Source organism: Cheilinus undulatus, linkage group 3 (genome assembly GCF_018320785.1).
Source record: "Cheilinus undulatus linkage group 3, ASM1832078v1, whole genome shotgun sequence".
Lineage (NCBI taxonomy): Eukaryota > Metazoa > Chordata > Actinopteri > Labriformes > Labridae > Cheilinus > Cheilinus undulatus.
This window is the reverse complement of record NC_054867.1, coordinates 42,983,734-43,003,352: the sequence shown is the minus strand read 5'-3', so window position 1 is coordinate 43,003,352 and position 19,619 is coordinate 42,983,734. Positions and strand designations below refer to the sequence as shown.

Here is a 19,619-nt window from a genome sequence, read left to right as displayed (position 1 = left end):
CTCTCCCTCTGATATCCATCCTTGCCTTGTTGATTAAAGGCAAAAAGCCTAAAATTAAATCTTTTTATAAAGTATTAAAGATCCTGGTAATAAAAAACTAATAATGACTTTTTCCCCCTTATTGCAGGTGAAGGTCTATAACCTGGATGAAAACAAACACGGCCCGGATGACGTCTTGGTCATGGGCACAGATGGATTGTGGGATGTGACGACAGATCGGGATGTAGCAGACGCTGTGACAGCTTACCTATCGTGCTGTGACCCATCTGATCCAATGAGGTATATAAGGCTTTATTATCTGGCTGTGTGCTCTCTAATGCGCTGCATGAACATGTTCATGAGAACTGCAGCACAGCTGCAGATCATTAAATACACTACAGTACCCATGTGGTCCACTAGGTGATGACAAATACTCAGGTCTAGTGAGGCAAGTTCTGACCACAAAAATACAGCAGGGTCCTTTTAAGGCTATAAACTGGTGTAACCTTGTAAGGTTTTAAGGAAGTAGGTTTGCTTATGTATAGAAGGGTCATGTCCCTCCCAACTGTTAGAAAGTCAGAGTGATCCAACATCCAGCATCCACCCCAGCCCTCTTTCAGCTAAAACTTGCTTTTGCGGCAAATTTTTTATGATTTAAACCTAGTTTGAAATGCAGACAAAACAAAAGTCATGCTCGGGCCATGCTTCAGAGCCTACCCTCAATTGTCACCTCCCAGGGTTCACAGATTGAGACTGTTTTGAGTCACAGATATTTGGAATTTTGATGGCTAAATCTCTCTCATTTCCCCCTTAACATTTTGCGACTCATAAAAAGGCTACATCTTAAACTGGGTTCTAAATAATGCCTTTCTTGTAAAAGAAATAGTTGCTGCAACTTTGAGGTCAGTGTTGGACTATAGTGACGTATTGTGCATGCATGCTTCATCTCAGAGCTTACATGCTCTTGACTCTGTGTATCATGGGGCTCTGAGGGTTATTGCTAATTTTAAGCTCTCATCCATCACTGATGGTTGTATGCACATGTTGGATGGACTTCTCTGTTTACATGTAGACTTAAACACTGGCTTATTATTGTCTACAAGGGTATTCTCTGTCTACTTCCTTCTTATCCTCTGACCCCTAAGAGGAGCTCTGGAACCCATCATTTCTGTTCTCAGGATGTTTTCTTGCAATCAGTCCCAAGGGTCAGAACTAAACTTGGGAAAAAAAGCATTTAAATTTGCTGTTTCCTCTGGTTGAAATGAATTACAAAAGGGCCTACTACTTAATGATTTGGTCTCACTGGAGGCTTTTAAGAGGATGCTGGGTGACTTGGAGTCAGACACATGTTTGTAGATGTTCTACCGGACTTATAGGAGTTCCATGATTATGATCCAGTTTTGTCAAATGAAAAGAAATTTCATTGGATTCTCATTCCAGACTTATTTAATCCCACCCACTGGACTTAGAAAACGTAGGCTTTTATGTGCAGCATTTAACAGTCCAGCCAGATTAATATTTTTCATCTTTTAAAAATGGACAGAGTCGTAGAAAAAGCACATCTATAATCGACCGCAGCTGTGAAATTTTTATTGAATAATTGGTTAAACAGGATTATAAGCTTAAGATGTGAAATGCTGAAATCACCCCCGTTGTTCACCGGTTTGTGTTGGACCAACTAACGATTAGCTGCTGAGATTTTCACAGCACAATAGCGAGAAAAAGCATTGAAAAACAGGGATTATTTATTATTGCTCAATATTTTTGCACAGGCTGAGCGCGGCCTGTGTTTGACCCCAGTTTCAACGGTGGCCTCTCTTCTCCAGGCAGAGTTATGATAAACTAATACTCTTAACACAGAGATTAGTTATGATTATGAAAAGGTGTTTAGTCTTTTACAGTGAGGGTAGTCTGATACAAGCACTTAACTGTAACACAAACTTCTATTGTTAAATCTTCATCTCTGTTTTTTTATCCTCTACAGGAGATGTTAATACAGGAAATAAAAGATTTGTACAGAAAACTTCTACATATTTATTTAAATCTCCCTTTTGACCTGGACTCTCTTTGAGAAAAGGGTTATGCAAGGTTTTCCATAAGGATATTAAGGGGTCAGAGGAGGGGGAAGGATCTTGCAATAGGGGTCAAAGGGCATATCCACTCAAAGAAATGTTCAAGTGTTAAAAGTCTCTGAAAGTTTCCAAAGCCATTCACTGAATCCTTCATAACTGCTGCCACCAGAGTTACTCTGTTTTTACATTCATGTATTTACTGTTCAAGCAGTAAATGCACAATTGGGCATGTTTTGTTATCAGTTATTTTACAAACATTTATTTTAAAATGATGTAAGAGGAGATGATATAGTAAAGGAAATATAGTAATGTCTTTGTACCGCCAAGTTTGCATTGTTTCAGTAGTCTAGTGGGGTTAAAGGTACATAAAACATCAGTTTTGAGACCCCCATGAAACGATTCATCCAAAGGGACTTCTCTTCAGTAAAATTTAAACAGTTTGCAGTTTTTAATTTGTAAATCAGGACTTAATGTTAAAACCAAAATTTTTGATAAAGTAGTGTGATAAATGTAAATGTGTAGTTAAACTTTTTACTGGAAGCCAGCAGGTGTAGCAGTCACTGTCTTATAGGACAAGGATTTGTCTCTTCACTTTTTGCACAGACAGCCAAAGACATGTCCACCCATCCCAATCATTTTTGATGTCTCAGTGTTGTTTGATTTTTTTTTTTGTCCAAACAGAGCACAAATGTAAGGTCAGGTCAGGTATGGGAGCATATGCCAGTCAGACACTTTGCCCCATCAATCTTGGTCCTGTACTACTCTGGCTTCCTGATTGCTATCATCCAGGCCTGCCTCAAGCCCATGCTGTATCCCTCCAGGTATTTTCCCAGCTGATAGCAGGGATGTAAGAGTCCTACTGAGGAGAAATCACATTCCAGGCGTTGACGCAAAACGACTGCCTCAGGCTGAGCCGAAACACTTGAGAACTGGTTGTCAGTACCTCAGCGCCACCAGCAAGGTTCAGCCAACATTTGCTGTGCAGGGATTTCTTCTGAGTACTCCCCTATGAAAGTCTTTCAATCATAGGTGTCAGCCTGCGAGGTAGTTTGAGCATGGGGATGGAAACCCCTCATCCTGAGGCAAGGGAGGCCAACCCCCTTTCAGCTGCTGTAACCATAATGTCCAACCTGACTTGAAGATTGACTCGGTAGATTTTGGAGGTCAGAGGCCAAAGTTATGGGGCTTCATGTTCATCCCATACTTGCAAGTGTGATATGTGAAGAATGATTTAAGGGATTTTCTTTAAACTTTGAACAAATGTCCCCTCTGACAGAAGGTTGAACTGATTTGATATTGGAGGTCATTGGCCAAAGGTCAAGGTCATTGGGCCTCATCCATTGCTTGTGCAAGCAAGAAGGCTTTGAGAGATGATGTTTAATCTTTGCACAAATGTCCACTAGGGCTGGGCAATTAATCACAAATTAGATTAAATTGTAGTATGGCCTGTTGCAATTTTCAAATTGCAGACAATGCAATATTTTTTTTACCTGAAATGTGTCAAAATACCAATTTGATACATTTTTTGCAGCATAAATTTCATGCTCTACATATTATGCATATATACAAGTCTTTTTTTCAGCATAGTTTAGTAAAATCCTTATATTCTTGATCGTGTATATGATTTCTTATTTAAAATGAGAATAACATAAAAAATATCACCCCTTCAGAATAGCAATGGATATCAAATTTGCTATTTGAGCCAAAATCACAATTAGATATTTTCTTCAAATCTTTCATCCCATTTAATTTTTCTAATATTGTGTTGTTTAAAATATAGAATGATTTATTGCCTATGTTTGTTGAATAATGCATAAGATGAGGAACCTAAAAATAATAGCATAATAAATCTTAATCGCAATATTGTGGGAAAAAAATTGCAATTACATTTTTTTCTCAAATCGTTCAGCCCTAATGTCCACCCTGATTAAAAGATGAGCTGGTTAGGTATAACAATCTTGAAATGTGGAGGTCAAAGGCCAAAGGCCATTGCAGTATCCCAAGAATACTATGACCGACATAGATATCCACTTGGGCTCCATGATGAACCTATTGGATTTTGAAGTTCATGGGTCAAGGTCACTGGGCCTCATGTTCATCCTTTGTTCATGACTATGATTCATACCACAGAAACCTCCAGACAGACGCTCTTGTGTCTTGTGTGATATGATTACTGTGTTTTGGCCTTTTGAGGTTAGCAATGTGGCAGCCTACATTCTCAGATCAGCTTTTCAAGAAATCCTGTATAACAATTTACCTAACCCCAGTTGTCCCCCCATTTAAGGTGAACTGAGAATATGCTTCCTCTTTGTCTTTGTCCATTATGGCCCTTGATGAGGGAAGAATAGCCTCTTTTTGATTATAAAGGCTTACATTTAAGCTTGACACAGCTTGGAGATCCCCAAGATGTGATTGTTTTGCAACGCCTGTGAACAAATTAAAATCCCATTCTGCGTCCTTTTAATAGGTCAGTGTACTATTTAATGACATACTTAGCCGGGTAAACACCACACAAGGCTCTTGCAATGTGCTAAGTTTCACTTCAATGAAATCTGATCTTGTGGTAACATGGCAAACATTCAAAATGTAATCTTCTTTCTTGCACTCTTTTATTGAGTTACAGGATGCATTAAATCATCAGCATTTAATTAAGTTATTTATTGTTATATAACCACTCAAACCCCATCATTGTACATCTAATTTCAGGTGTACTTGCAGGCCATGCTGTAGTGCATGAGTAGTCCATGTTAAATTAAAATGAGTCTGTGGTGTTTGTCTTATTTATGATTAATCACATTTTTAATGGTATATTTTACCACACAGGTACACACTGGCAGCCCAGGACCTGCTGATGAGGTCTCGAGGAGTTCTAAAGGAGCGCGGCTGGCGGCTACCCAATGACAGACTGGGTTCAGGTGATGACATCACGGTGTTTGTCGTCCCTCTGGCTGGGTACGAGTCAGAGACATGACGAGGTCCTGACACCAAGTCCCTCTCATGGCCCCTCCAAGCTCCCTGAAGCCTGAATGAGGGGGCAGGGAGAGAAATAAAAAAACACCTTCGTCTAAGACTTGGGTTTAATCAGTGACCTTCATCAACAAACCAGACTGAATGAGTCCCGGCTTCTTTACTTCAATCTCATCATGTAAAAGAATTTCATTGACATTATAAGAGAGTCACTCCTCTCTCTCTCTCTCTCTCTCCTGGACCTGCTGTTTGTGACTGTTGCCTGTGAGAATTAAACCCGTTTAGTATTTTTGTTTCCTGTAAATGTTCAAGACTGGACATCTTCTTGATCCTTTGAATGGATTGTTCATTTTCATGCTGTGCCCTAAATGTTGCTCCGTTTTGTAGAAAAAAGTAAAAAATCTTGATTGTTATTGGGGACTGCAGAAGAGAGTGCGAGGTACCAAAGAGATGCTGTAATAAGGATGGGAATCTTAAAAATAATTACACACAACAACCATAAAACAAAACAAAATAACCCATAAGATTCATGTCTGTACATAAAAAGCATGCAACTGAGGAATGGACCTTTTCAGTTTTTTTTTCTCCATGTAGATCTTTGCCTAATCAGACCTGCTTGTGCTGTGATTGGCTAAAAGGCCAGTGAATCAAATACAGGATTTTTAATCCGGCATATCATGGCGAAAGAAACATGCAACTGTCAACTTAGAGCAAATACTTTACCCAAGAAGCAAACCTTTAGAGCTGAAATATGAAACCATTGTAGAAATGCACAAGCTGCAGTTCCTCAATTGTCAACTTCAGGCGAGTTCTGAAAACAAAGAATCCCTCAGGAGAGGCCTGAATTAGAATGCCAGTTTTAAAGCAAAAGTAAACATTTTTACAGTCTTGTACAAAAACTGGCCCCTCTTCCACATCTCCTTAGCAGTGAAAACTTGAGGGGAGATTTTAAGAGGTTTTCTTTTCTGACTTTTTTGCCTTTATATTATAGGATAGTGAATTGGTAAGAGAGTGGTGAATGGCATGCTGGAAAGGAGCCACATTATGTCCACCATGAACCTGGGACACTTCCTTGGAAAACTAAATTGTCCATACATGTCCGAACAACCTAACTGCTAGGCCAATGGCACCCTGGGGAATTCATGTTTTATAATTTATCAGTTAGGATATAGACTTCTTAGTTAGTTTTTGTAAAAGATCGTGGTGTGTGGGCTAAGTGTGTTTTCACACAACTGGGATGCCCCAGTTTTCCTGTTCTGGGCAAGGTGATTCCAGACCATGAACTCCGAATTATGAGTGCTTTCTTGAAGAATGAGATCTCTGGTTCACGCAGTTGAAATGAGTTTCCCCAGGAGGGTTTCTGGGTTCGGCCTTAGAGATAGGATGGGAAGCTCAGACATCAGGACAGATCTCTAAGTAGAGCCACAGCTCCTTCATGTCGAAACGAGCCAGTTGAGGTGGTTCAAGATGCCTCCAGGTCACCTCCCTTCTGGGCACGTCCAACTGGGAGGAGAACCTGGGGCAGACTCAGAACTCATTGGAGGGATTATTTATCCTATCTGGCCTGGGAGAGACTCGGAATCCCTCAGGAGGTAGTGGAAAACATTGCTGAGGAGAGGGACGCCTGGGTTGACTTACTTTGCGTGCTGCTTCTGCGACCCAACCTGGGATAAACAGAAGGAGATAGATGGATGGATAGACAGAAAATTGTTTCATATGCATGGATGTGATTGTATCCTCCTCCCCTTTCCCCTGCTGGTCTTCCTTCAGATTAGTGGTATTGTTCAGTGTTTGAGCACACTTGGGTATTTGTTTATGCTCTGAGTTCATCCTGCAGGCTACTATGGATGTTATTATGATTGATAATAATTACTAAAATGATTAAGGTGGCAACAGCATTCCTCTTCTGAATGTACAGTGCAGCTCAGAGGAAAAAATGGGCCTGTGCTGCACAGATATGATGGTTTTTGAAGAGACAGGATTTAGAATTACCTTTACAACTCCACTAACTCATGTCACTGATGATGACTTGGGGATGGTTGCATCCACATCTCCCATGCACCAGGCCTATCTACACATAGACTGTGCTCAAGACTACCTCTTCAGGCAGTCTCAGCACATTCAAGTACATTGCACTTGTGTTCACATTGAACAAATTGAATCAGACTTTGCGGTCAAGTGCCGTCACATTGCTAAACCACCCCAAAAGAAACGTAGACTAACGGAAAGAACACAAAAGGCGGCACCTTTGGCCCTGGGTAAAACAACTTAATTGCTCTGAGGTTAAAAGGACTTCCCGGAATAAAACCCTGATCAGCAATTTTGAGGCCTAGAAAGTATCTATTCACAGCACAAGGTGGCAAGATTTGGTAAAGTTCTTGTGGGAAAAATATCAAAGTTAAACTCTTGACCCAAGCAGAATGAGTTGAGTCTGTTTTTCTGTACTTTCTTCCTTGATAATATCTGAATGGAGACACCTCAGACAGTGTTGCACATGTTCTATTGTTGCCTGTTGATTTGTGGTATCTTTTTATTGAATGTACTTGTAGATTAAATGTTTTATGTTATTTTTTCAAAAGAATAGAGGGTCAGAGCACAGTTAAACACGTGCTAGTGTAGGTGGAATTACACGGTTTGCCAGTGTTGGAAAATGCTGAATGCAGACAGAGCCAAATCAGAACTACAGCTGTTGGTGAAGGTTTGTAACATCGCCATTCAAAGTCCACAAACTGAAATGCCAATATAAAGCAAATACTTATTAGCATTACCCTGGAAAGGAGAGTTTTATTTGCCTTTTGCACTTACAAGATGGCAGTGAATGAAACACAAATACTTGCAGGTTTCATTTTTTTTCTGCTTGATTGCAAACTGGAATCTTTGCTGCCATACTAGTGGGCAAGCATCACATTTTTCTTTTTTTTTTTTTTGCATGAAAAATATCCTGTTATCTCATGATTATGTTAAGATAATGAGATACATTTATCCATTTTAATAGGAAAACCAGCTGTGTTATCCCAAGATAATGAAAAAGATGACTCCAAATCTCTACAAAACAACTGATGTTCACTTATCAAAGAACTTGTGTTGCTGCATACAGAGGTTGCATAAAGAAGTAGAGAACCCAAGGAAATTATTCATTACCAAGGGAAAATGTGGTAAAGAATGTATAGCTGCATGTCTTTTCTGGGCTTCCATACAACCACCAACCCCTTGTATCAGCTAAAAGCTAAGTGATGCCCTGTTTTGCTTGAGAAAAACTCACTCTGTTGTTATTTTAGTGAAGTTTTGCACACTTTTGTTTCATGTAAGAAGTAAAAAATGATTATTTAAAACATTGTATTCCCTTTGCTGCTGTAGCAATGCTCATGAACCAGAGCTATTGCTTCCACCCATAGCTCTTTGGCTTCCTGTATGTTAGAAAAAGCTGATCTTCTTGTGATGAAGGACAAGGATTGTTTTTATTAATTTACCCTAAGAGGAGAAAGTATTGTGATCTGCATAAATGGATGGTGTAGTAAGCTGTGATACAGTCACACATATGCCTTATTAAGAGCTTAAAGGGACATTTCTGCACTAAATTTGATCCTTTTACAAATGACAGAGAACATTGTCTGCCCTTCTATGTACTGTATACCTCTTTTGTACCATTTTTCATCATCTCTTGTTATTTAGATTATCCATATTTTTTTAAAGATGGCTTTGGTTTTTGATCATATCAGAAATGTTATTTTTATGTTTCGATCCATTGCTGTTTTAGATGGTGGTGTCCTACAATATGAGCCTTCTTGTGAGGTCTACGGATAAAATGTACCAGTTTAGAAATAAATCAGATTTTTCCCCAGTCTATGTGTACTTGTTTATTTGTGCTTGTACCTTATAGAAAGGATCTGGCTCAATGGAGAAATCCCTTACCCATTGTCAAATTGCCTCCACAAGTCAACCATGGACACCGATGGATAGCAAAATCAATACTGCTGGTGTTTTCGAGTGGAAACCCACCTTCACCAGTGCTTTGTTCAGTTAGTCCCACAACACCTCCAGAGGGCTGAACAGTGATCTCCAGCATCCCAGAGCCACCCCCCTCCATGCCAGCTCTCACCACCCATGTCAACATGGAGACTCATCATTATCTTACCTACCTTACTATACTGCCGAAACAGTAATGCCACCTTCAACAGACCCAGGCTCCGTGTATGCAAGCTCCAGGTAGTGACAATGCTGATACTGCCTTTCCCAACACCACTCAGAAAGACAACTAGTCTGGTTCTTCTTTAAGTTTCAGCCAGTCTGAAGAAAGATTTTCACTGCTGTTTTGCAGAAGGGCTTTTCTCATGGGAAATAAAGGTCACATATTTTACCCCTTTAAGACAAGTTAATATTGGTCTCAGAGGTCCCCAGTACATACCTGTGAAGTTTGTCACTGAATAAACACTCCAGTATTGATTTTTGCATGTTTTAAACCCCCTCTGTTTTCGCCCTGCTCAGATCAAGATGTTTCTGTGTCAGTGGCTTTAAGTGTAAATAAACTGTCTGACTCCGCCCCTGGCTCCACCCTTGCCAGGAAATGGATGTGGCTTAATGGATGTGGCTCTCCTGATCCTCCTCTCAGCTGGCAGCTGAGAGGAGGATTGGGAGAGGAGGACAGAACTTCGTTCCAAGCGGGGAGGGCCAACCGAACCTGGGGGCGGGGCTAACTCCCCACATGACATCATGAGGGGAAGAGAACGGCTTTTTTCAGCACACATTGTCTGAAAGATTTCCCTCCTTGGATCTCCTTCTGTCAGTAATAAACCACTGTTTGACCTCTGTAGACCAGTAACAGTCCAACAGAACTGCTAGACATGCTCTGAACAAGTCGTTATCACAAATTCTTTTTTCCTCCATGTTTTCTCAGTGTCAGACAAGTAGCTTTATTTATTTGGTCGACATATTTCAGCTGCTGACTGCAGTCTCCCTCAGAAGATGTGACTTCTCAGTGGAAGTATTATTAAGGAAATAGCACAGCAAACAGACTCAACTCATGCTTTGTTTCAACTGCTGAATTCCTGCAGTCTTCTGACATTTTTCTGAGGAAGACTGCAGGAAGTCAGCAGTTGAAACATTTCAAGGTAACCAAGAAAACGCATGTCTTGTCTGTCAATACGGCATATGTCTGAAGACTACATTAACATTTTGAGTTTAAGTAATTATCACAGAACTCACTTTTACTGTAAACTGAGCATCCCATTTGGAAATGTGTTTTGAATTATGAGTCAAATCTTAATTTGTGCATTAACTCTGGACTTGGGCTTAAATAGAGACAGGAAGTGGGACTCAATCTCTCGCTCTTTCCAAATTTACAAAGTTTTGAAGTATCTATGACAGCCTGGGAACTAAACTTCAACAATAACTAGTCATATTTGGTATTTTCCCTTCTAAACACATTCTTGAGTTGATTAAGAAAACAATTATTATCAACATTCTTGATGTTTATTGCTGTTTTTTGTTACAAACTAACATGTTTTAGTGTTTTCAGTGCTCAGTGTTCAGTCGTGTTTTAGGTCAGGGTCGTCAGCTCACCTGTCAGACTTCCGGAAGTTCGTTAACATGAATGGATGAAGTGATTGATTTCCCATTTCTCACATCCACACCCAACCCTCCTGTTGCACGAGCCGTCTTGTACTACGGATGATGTCATCTTTGACCGGGGAGGGGAGGAGGGACCTGAGCGACTCTAGCGGCCGCAGCATCTCTATCAAGCTCGTCAGAGGCAGCCATTACAACGCCGGAAATACAGCAGTCAGTCTTAAAAAATAAAATCCATAACGTTCACGTCACTTTAGGAAAAAAATCGTAATTTTATGTGATGTATATTTGACTACAGTGTTTATTTTCACGATGTATTCTTTCATTTATTGACGCCAACAAAGAACATTTTCTTTACTTTGCTTTTGCTAATGGAAAACATTCAACCATAGTGATGTGTGTGTCAGTGTTTTGTGAATTGTTCGTTTATTTATTTATTTGTTTATTTTGTTCTTTTGTTAATGAATTAATATTAATTTGGTGGGCTACCAGTTTGAGTTTGACTAGTTTTGACAAAGGATTCTTTGAAGCATTTTATCCTAAAATATATTACATTCAATAAAACTATCAATATTATATATAAAATGACGGTACATAAATGGGCCTATATCAATTCTAAATACAAATCACATAATAAAAAACAGCAAAGATGGAAAGATGTAAAATTTGCACTAAACAATTTTGTACTCTATACATCATAATTTATTTTACCTTATCTAATTTTACTATTATTATTTTCAATATTTTTATTGTTGTTGTTGTTATTATTTTATTTATAATAATAATAATAAATATCCTTATTATTATTATTATTATTATTATTATTATTATTACTATTATTAAGAGTGGTAGTATTCTGTAAAATCTCAGCAACAACAAATTTACCAACATCTGATAGAAGACCCTTCCAGTTTATGGAAAGGGAGGACTGTGGGTAAAATAGCCGAATGCACATGAAAATGCATTTTGTTACATTATATAAAATATTAGTGATTATCCTCTTGCAGTTTTAGACTGTCGGGTGTTTATGCACATTTATATCATATTTTACAACCTATAATATGTTAATAAATGATTTTTAGATTAAAATGAAGATTTTCTGTAGACTGAAAGTATTTTTAGTTGTTAGTTATTTTAAAAGCATCAGATTTCCACAGTTGGCGATTTTCTAAATAAATAAAAATATACTAAGAATGTACCAGTGTGTCTTAAATTTAGAACAAATTACTCAAAATGTTTCTTCTTTTAAATATTTGATGCGTTTTTGTGTCAACTTGAAAGGGCTTTCTCTTTTATTTTGTAGGTCTTGAGCGGAAGTCCCCGTCTGTTAGCTTAGCCTAGCTTGTCCTCGGTCTGTGTGGGAGGATCCTGCTCGCCTGCCCCGTTTCTCAGCCCCCTCTGTGTGAAATTAGCGAATACTGCAGCAAGAAGTGAGAGTGTGAGAGTGTGTCACGATCAAGAGGAGCGAACAAGAAGGATTAATATTTAAAAAAAAACACGTCTCATCTGGCTGACGACAGGTAAATATGAAAGAGACGCTGCAGCTTGATTTAAATTTTAATTTGACACAAGTCGACAGGCTAATTATAGCTCACTTTGTAGGATGAGAGGAGGAGAGGGTGTCATGTCCTCATCCTGACATGCTCAGTTTTCTCGTTAAATTAATAGTTTTAATCCCCGACGGCGAGGAGGTTTCAGTGAAGTATATCCAGGTTTTCTGGTAGTTGTCAGCGAGTGTTTCTGTTCAACTGTTGATATCTTCATTGTTGGTAGTTTCAAAGTCACAGCAGCTCATCTCATCTTTGTTGGTATGAACAGTCTGTTCAATGAGAGCGACCCCAATAAGAAACTCAGCGTGGTAAATCTCATAATGAGCCTTTCTATTTCTGGAAACACTCATTTTTCTACAATTACCAGACTCCTCTGTCTGAAAGGACCTTACTTAAACTTGCAATATCATTTTTAACACATGACTAAGGTAGAATTGGGGATAGTAGTTAACGTGGATTCTCTCTGAGGGCTTTAGTTTTTATTTAAATAGGAAAATCGCATTCATCATGACTTAACAGCCAAATAAAATCATTATTGCAGTAATAAAAATTAACTTCTAAAGGGAGTTTGATGCCATCTGCTTTATGTAACTGCCATAAACTGCTACATTGAGTAGTACATTAAAGAGGGAGGTAGGCTATAAAAATGGACACTATAAAATATAAAATACTTTTTTTTTTTTAGCTAAGAAAGCAGTCAGTTTGTGGACCAGCACACCTGGCTCTGTTCAGAGATAGAAATGTCATTAGACACTCAGCTCACAATATGTCATGTCTCATTACCCTAAGTTTACGATAAGATTTTATTACAAGCATTGAGATGATTTTCCATTATTGTGTCATAGCATGACATTTTTTAGTTTCCACCATGCATGTTCATGTCTCTCATCACCTACAGAAGTTGAACAAGAGAAACCAAAAGCAGACAGTGGTGAGTCTTGCAATATACTGTACATTTTTGCCAAGCTGATTTAAATTGTTCATGATTTTAGGTCATGTTGCAAGTTAATTTCACACCCACATTCAGCTAAATGGACATTTTTTTAACTAACAGCCGTCAGACTGGGTGCATGGAGCCTGTGTATAGCTGTGTCATGGCTTGATTTTCATTTCGGCGTGCATATTAACAGGTCTGGCCTTTCAGATTGTTTGTGCAAGTACAACATCTCATATGAAAAGAATCTTGAGACTAGAGGGCATATCTGTTTCTACCATGAGCCGTGCACGTCTCTTGGCCAAAATGTGCAGGACAATGATAAACAGGAAGCTATAATTTCCTAAGATATGCATATCCACAGAAAATGTCACGGGTAAGAAACTTTCACAGGCAAGATAAACACAATACAGTTACACTTCTGGTTTGAACTTTGGGAAGTAAAAGCCCAGTTTAGAATTTCTAAGGAGAAACTCGCCTTGTTTGCAGAATGCTTTTATTCTGAAATTTCCTGGCTTAGATTTACAATCCATCAAATCACTTGTAGGGAGATTTATTGAGGTAAAATTTCTGAAGAAAGAAGGCTGTGACATCAGGGAGATGCAGCCAGTATGCAGCACACATGTGCCTGGTATGAAAGCTGCGACGGTGCAAGCCAGAGCTGACAAGTGTTGCAGCTGTGACGCAGCCAACATGCACCCAAAGCAGTCAGTTTATGGGTGTAATCCAAAAAGGTGGAGAGCTTCAGCACTGAAAATATGCACAGACTTTTACTTTTGTGTTCAGGGAGTATAATCTGAAACACATTTTGTCACTATGTTCAACTGTGCATTTGTGTTTTCTTTATGCCTTTACTGTATGCTTTATGCATAAAGGTTGCATTTAATGATTATTATTATTACATTTCGGTGGGGCTTTATGCCCTTATTGTTGAGTAGATATAAAAATGTTTTTGTCTTTTGGACAAAACAGGCAATTTAACCAAGAAGTCATCCGACAAAATATTAACAACTTTATTTTTATACTGTTTTTTTGTATAGCACCTTTAAAATAAAATGTAAAACCTCCAGGACAGAGAGAAGCGACCTGGCTCAGGTCGAGTCTTCTCAGCCATCCACTCAGCTTGTTTGTTTGCTCCTGATCCGGGTTTCTGAGCAGAGGTGAGTCATGAGGTGTCGGTTGATTTAGAGCCAAGTGGTGAGTCCTCTTCTCCTGCCTTTGAGTTTGGTCATCACACCCCAGCAGCTACCAGCTGACTCAACCTGCTCGTCCTGCCCTACTTCCTCTCATTAAGAGATGGAGTATCTGTTTGTGTTTTTCTTAAGAATGAAAGTTCATAATACATGTCTGAAAGCATGAAGGTGACTGGGCTGCAGACAATTAACTTGAAATGGCCCAGTGATTTGCAATTAGACAAGCACAAGATGTGACGCTCACTCTCTAACAAACTCGATGATTCATACTAGATCATAACCACCTGAATTTAAAGGAACAGTTCCACATGTTGATAAATTATCTAATTTTTTTTCCTTTGAAATAAACAGATAAACTGAACAACTCTCATGTCTTTTAGTAAATTAGGGGTTTATAGATTGAAACAAAGGGAAACAGCAAGATTGGTTCAGTTCAGATGTAGAGATGTACTAATACTCAAAACACAATAAGCTGTAATGCAGCAGACCACCACTAGTAGGCATTGCAGCTGTGATTGTCTACTGCCATGTTGCCATAATGTTCTTTAATCTAAATGTAAACAACAGTAAGCTGATAGCACTGATAGCAACTAAACAGTGTAGTACAAAAACACATGCTGTGACAGGTTCACTTTAACAGAAGCACTGACTGATGACATTCAGGGCAGGAAAATAGAGGTTTTGACATTTTTCTGGTTGACTTGAGACTCGTCGACTCAACGCAACTATGACTTTTGTTTAATCGGATGTAAAATTGTTTACTAAGTTACATCACTAGTGTGTAGTATGACTGCAAGGTCACAGTACATACTAGTGCAGTATTCTGGGCCCGTCCTAGCTGGTCTTTGGTCTTAGAAGGTGGAAATAAACAGTGGCCCAGCTAATGGCAAACAACACAACAGTGAAGCATTTGTTGAAAATAGCTTTAAAGTGTTTCATTTATTCTCTATTGACCGCTAATTTTCCTGTTAGATGATAAAACTTAACTAAAACTAACTAAATAACTACAACTAGAATGTAAAAATTATTCTGTTTTGTTTTTCCAGTCTGGTCAGACCTGACCTGCAGAAGTTGTTGTTTTACAGCTGCTTTAAAGATAAATTAAGCATGCTAGAGGCCAGTCAAAACAAGAATGACTTTAAAAAGCAGAGTAGAGCTATAGGGTTTACAAGTTCTTAATACAAGTCTTGATTTGATATAATCAAAATAAGGCCATAAAAGTCTTATATTTGTTTTGAAAAGTCTTAATTTTTATCAGTAAATTTCTTAATTTTTTTCTGGTCTGTTAAATGCATTGCAGCACTAAACATTCTTGCTACTTACAAGCTATTTACTAGGCTAAGCTAGCATTAGCTCTTTGAAGTACCCTCAGACAAGACTCATGAAAAAGTCATTTATAACTCTGTCTATTATCATATAACTGGTTCAGCCATTGTTGCCAAACAATAAGCATCTCAGAGGTCATAGTACGGTTATCTAAACATTCATAGGGCCTGTTTGCTTCAGTATTTCTTGGCTTGGAGCTCTTATTTGAAGGAGGCTTGTTCTTGTTTTTTGTGAGGTTGCCAGGAAGCCAGCTGAGACGTCTTTATGCTAAGCTGCTGCTGCAGTAACCTTTTATTTACCAGACATACAAAACATGACAGCAGGATCATTTTTTCATATGTATTTTTGCTTAAATGAGAGCACATTTTCCTCCGACAACATAAAAAGATGTTTGAAGCATGAGAATATTCCATCTTAATCTTCATTTCTAATGCACAGAGTTAGAAACCACTGTAGATTTGCAGTTGTTTGTCTATATATGGCTAAATAGGTCATTCTCCTGTCGAGGTGTTGAAGAATAAGTCATACCTGGTTTTATTTCCAGGGCTGGCTGACTGCTGGGACATTCGATCATTTCCATGGGTGTAACAGTAAAGCCATGACTCAGTGCGACTTAAGAGCCGCGGTGTTTGTAACAAACGCCCAAACAGTGTGAGAGACTGACCTGATCTGTGGTGTGTGTTTTCCTGCTGGTGTGTGAGCGAGCTCAGCACACACATTTCACTTTAACTGCGCATAAATCTGCAGGAATGTCTTCAATGTATCATTTTAAACAGCCTGAAGTGGTTTTAGACTGCCTTTTCTCTCATCAGACGTCAGATCCAGATGTGTGATACGATGTCTGTTACCTGTCTGATTTAGTCAGATAAGGTTTTTTAAGCCCTGGGGCACGTGTGTTAAGATTAGATTAGATACACTTTATGGTCCCAGCAGGGAAAAGTGCCCTGGGAAAAAAAAGCAGAGAAAAGACACAGCTCTGTGCAATTTACATACAATACAAGCAAACTTAAGATATAAAATACAATACATTAGTTTGCATATGCACAGGTTTAAACACACAGATAAAGGGATAAAGGATGTAACAGAAGGAGTAAAGTACTGTGAAAGGTCTTGTTTAAAAGAGGTCAGGTTTAGCTGTTAGCTTGGTCAGCAGTGTGACTGGTGCTTCAAGGAGAGAGAGCTTTAAACAGATATCCTGTGGGACTCTGTGTTTTTTTAGGTTGTCCTCAATACTTTCTGATAGCACCTGCTTTAAAATAACACCATCTTTGTTATTGCAGTGATGAAGAGCTTTGAAAAAAGTGGGATCTATTTCATATCAAAGGTGCATTAAAAATGAATAAATCTATCAGAAATTGCCTGCCAATTCCTACAGTCTAATTGGCACAAATTACAGATGTGTAATTTGTACAGTGTGCAGAAATTTCTTTACAATTTTCCATGTCTAATATGAACAAATGCAATGACAGCATTTTGATGCCAAAATGTTGCTGAAGGATTTATTTGCCTGTAAGCTACTGGTGTCAAAAACACAAAATCATCCTTCATGCCTTCATTTTTAATATCTTCAGTATTTACAGGTATCATGTTTAGGTTGAAAATTCTTCCTGGCACATAGAATTTTTCAAAAATATGTCAGCCTGATGGAAAAAGTAGCCAGCTAGGGCCGTCTGAAAGCTTGCCCCCTGGTTCATTAAACACAATGAGGCACAGGTAATAACAGCCCTGTCCTAGGAGGTTGAGCATCCAAAGACTCTGCAATTGCCCTGCAATTGATGAATATTTTAGCAACAATGATATGGTTGGAATCGAATCATGATATTAACTTATTATTAACAAAGTCATTACTCTTTAAAAAATCCTTCTACTTGCATAAAGTTGCATTAATACAAAATTTGATCTGCTGTGTTTCACATGCCTGCTTCAACCCTCTGGTATGATTTGTAAGCACTGAACTAGTAAGCCATTTATGCCGCTGTGAAAAAAATATAGAATAGTTTCCATATATTTAGAATAAATTCTTTTCAAAAATTTCAGTCCAACCCAATATTTGAATATTTTGGGGACTTTAACCCTTTAAATGCCAGTTGGGCTACAAGGAGTCATGGCTGTTTTTCTTATGAGGCAAAATAATTTCAGGAAATATGAAATATGAAATACTAAATAAACACTAAAAGATTTTTACTGCAGAATAAAATTGAATAGACAAAAAAATGTCATGAATTTCAGAAGTTTTTAAGTAAAACTCAACATAAACCCACCAACCGTCACACAAAGACACAATTTTCTCCCTACAAAAAGAACTAAAGGAACAGTTCCACCAAATTTTCAGGCTCTAGTGATCCTGGTGTGGTGTGGTCTGAGGCTGAAAAGTCATCCATTCTCAAGAACTTTTGACAGTTCAAGTATCTTTTCACATAAAAGGTGTTTAAGAAGAGTTAATGCACCAAAACTTTCAGGCAAACTCCTGCGTCTAAAATGTTGGCACTGAAAAATGTTACTGACATCTATGTCAGCTTGGACAGTGCACAAGTGATCCATCATATTTTGGTAAATAAAAACAAGAGATGACCCTTAAGTGTGAGCCTTAGTCTTCCATTTTTGTTGCCCTTTGATTTTTATCGCTATCATATCAAAGTTAAAATCGGACTGCAGCGTATTCTCGGGAATCTCTGCATCGTGCTCATGTGAAACAGCCTGAAGTGATGTGCTTAGATTGTTTTCATTTTGTCATCCAGGGTGAGATTCAGATTTGTGATATGATGATTGCCAGACATCTAAGATATTTTTAAGCAGAAGATGAGGTGTTGTGTAAGGCTGTCAAAATTTCTAGTCCACAGATGCTTTCAATAGTTTTTTATTCCGTGGGTTTTAAAACAATACAGCCTGTTATTCCAACTATGAATGAATTTATTAAAAATACTAAAACTTTAAAAAAGTCAGGACAAAAGTGTTCGGTACACCTGAGCATTCCACTGACAGGAACTGCAATGTCATTTTATTTAGCGCACATGTACTTTAATATGGAGCTGCCCCACTTTTGCATCTATAACAGCCTTCACTCATCTGAAGATTTTCCTCATGATTTTAGAGTGTTTTTGTGGGAATTTTCCCCCATTCATTCTGTAGAGCACTTATGAGGTCAGGTGTTGGATGAGAAGGTCTGGCTCTCAATCTCTGTTACAGTTCATCCCAAAGGTGGTTGATGGGCTCCGTGCAGACCAGTCAAGATCTACACCCAACTCGTCAAACCATGTCTTTATAGCCATTGCTTTGTGCACTGGGGTACAGTCCTGTTGGAATAGAAAAGGGCCTTCCACAAACCGTTGCCACAAAGTTGGAAGCATAGCATTGTCCAAAATATCTTGGTATGCTGAAGCACTAAGATTGGCCTACACTGGAGATAAGAGCCTAGAAAAAAACCCTGAAAAACAGCCTCCTCCAAACTTCTCCGTTTGTACAATGAAGTCAGGCATTCTCCCAGCATCAGCCAAATCCTGACTCGCCCATCTAGCTCAAGAATTGGCAGAGCATTGGCGACCTTTACGCACCATGCACCCTATTGGTAGTCGTTGACCCTGCTTTGTGGTTTTAATTGGTGTTCCACTTCATGGCTGAGTTGCTGTTGTTCCTGAATGCTTCCACTCTCTAACAATATCTCCTACAGTTGACTTTGTAAGGTCCAGCAGGGATAAAGTTTTATGACCTGTCTTATATTAAAGGTGGCATCCATCACAGTACCATGCTTGAAGTCACTAAGCTCTTCAGAATGACCCATTTTACCCAAAAAATGCTATCAAATGGAGACTGCATAGCTAGGTGTTTTTAAGGTGCACTGAGGAGAGAAAACATCCAAAATTGTTGGAAGGCCTGCATACTGAACTTTTTAGTGTCAATTCAATTCAAATTTTGGTATTTGAAAAGATATGTAATGAATATTAGGAGCCAATTAATTTCTACTTCAGTCGCCTGCTATATGGAAACAGCTGTAGAGTAGTTAGTTTGGTAGTTTGATTTTTAGCAAAGTTGTAAA

At 38.6% G+C, this 19,619-nt stretch overlaps 2 protein-coding genes across 3 annotated transcripts in view; both read left to right on the top strand.

The window, feature by feature from the left end:
- ppm1j (protein phosphatase, Mg2+/Mn2+ dependent, 1J) overlaps window positions 1-8,062 on the top strand; it is a 41,269-nt gene extending 33,207 nt beyond the window's left edge. The window contains exons 9-10 of the mRNA XM_041782965.1: window positions 128-279; window positions 4,875-8,062. Of these exons, the coding sequence (XP_041638899.1) occupies window positions 128-279; window positions 4,875-5,022 (300 nt within the window). The 3' untranslated portion in view covers window positions 5,023-8,062. The remainder of the gene's footprint in view (window positions 1-127; window positions 280-4,874) is intronic.
- A 3,919-nt stretch (window positions 8,063-11,981) lies between these two features.
- The window catches only part of rhoca (ras homolog family member Ca), a 32,741-nt gene continuing 25,103 nt past the window's right edge, over window positions 11,982-19,619 (top strand). Inside the window, exon 1 of one of the 2 annotated variants that reach the window (XM_041779895.1) lies at window positions 11,982-12,103. The gene's annotated coding sequence lies outside the window, so the exon portion shown is untranslated. Of the gene's footprint in view, window positions 12,104-13,050; window positions 13,065-19,619 lie in introns of those variants that run through there. The other variant, XM_041779903.1, reaches the window with a different exon arrangement.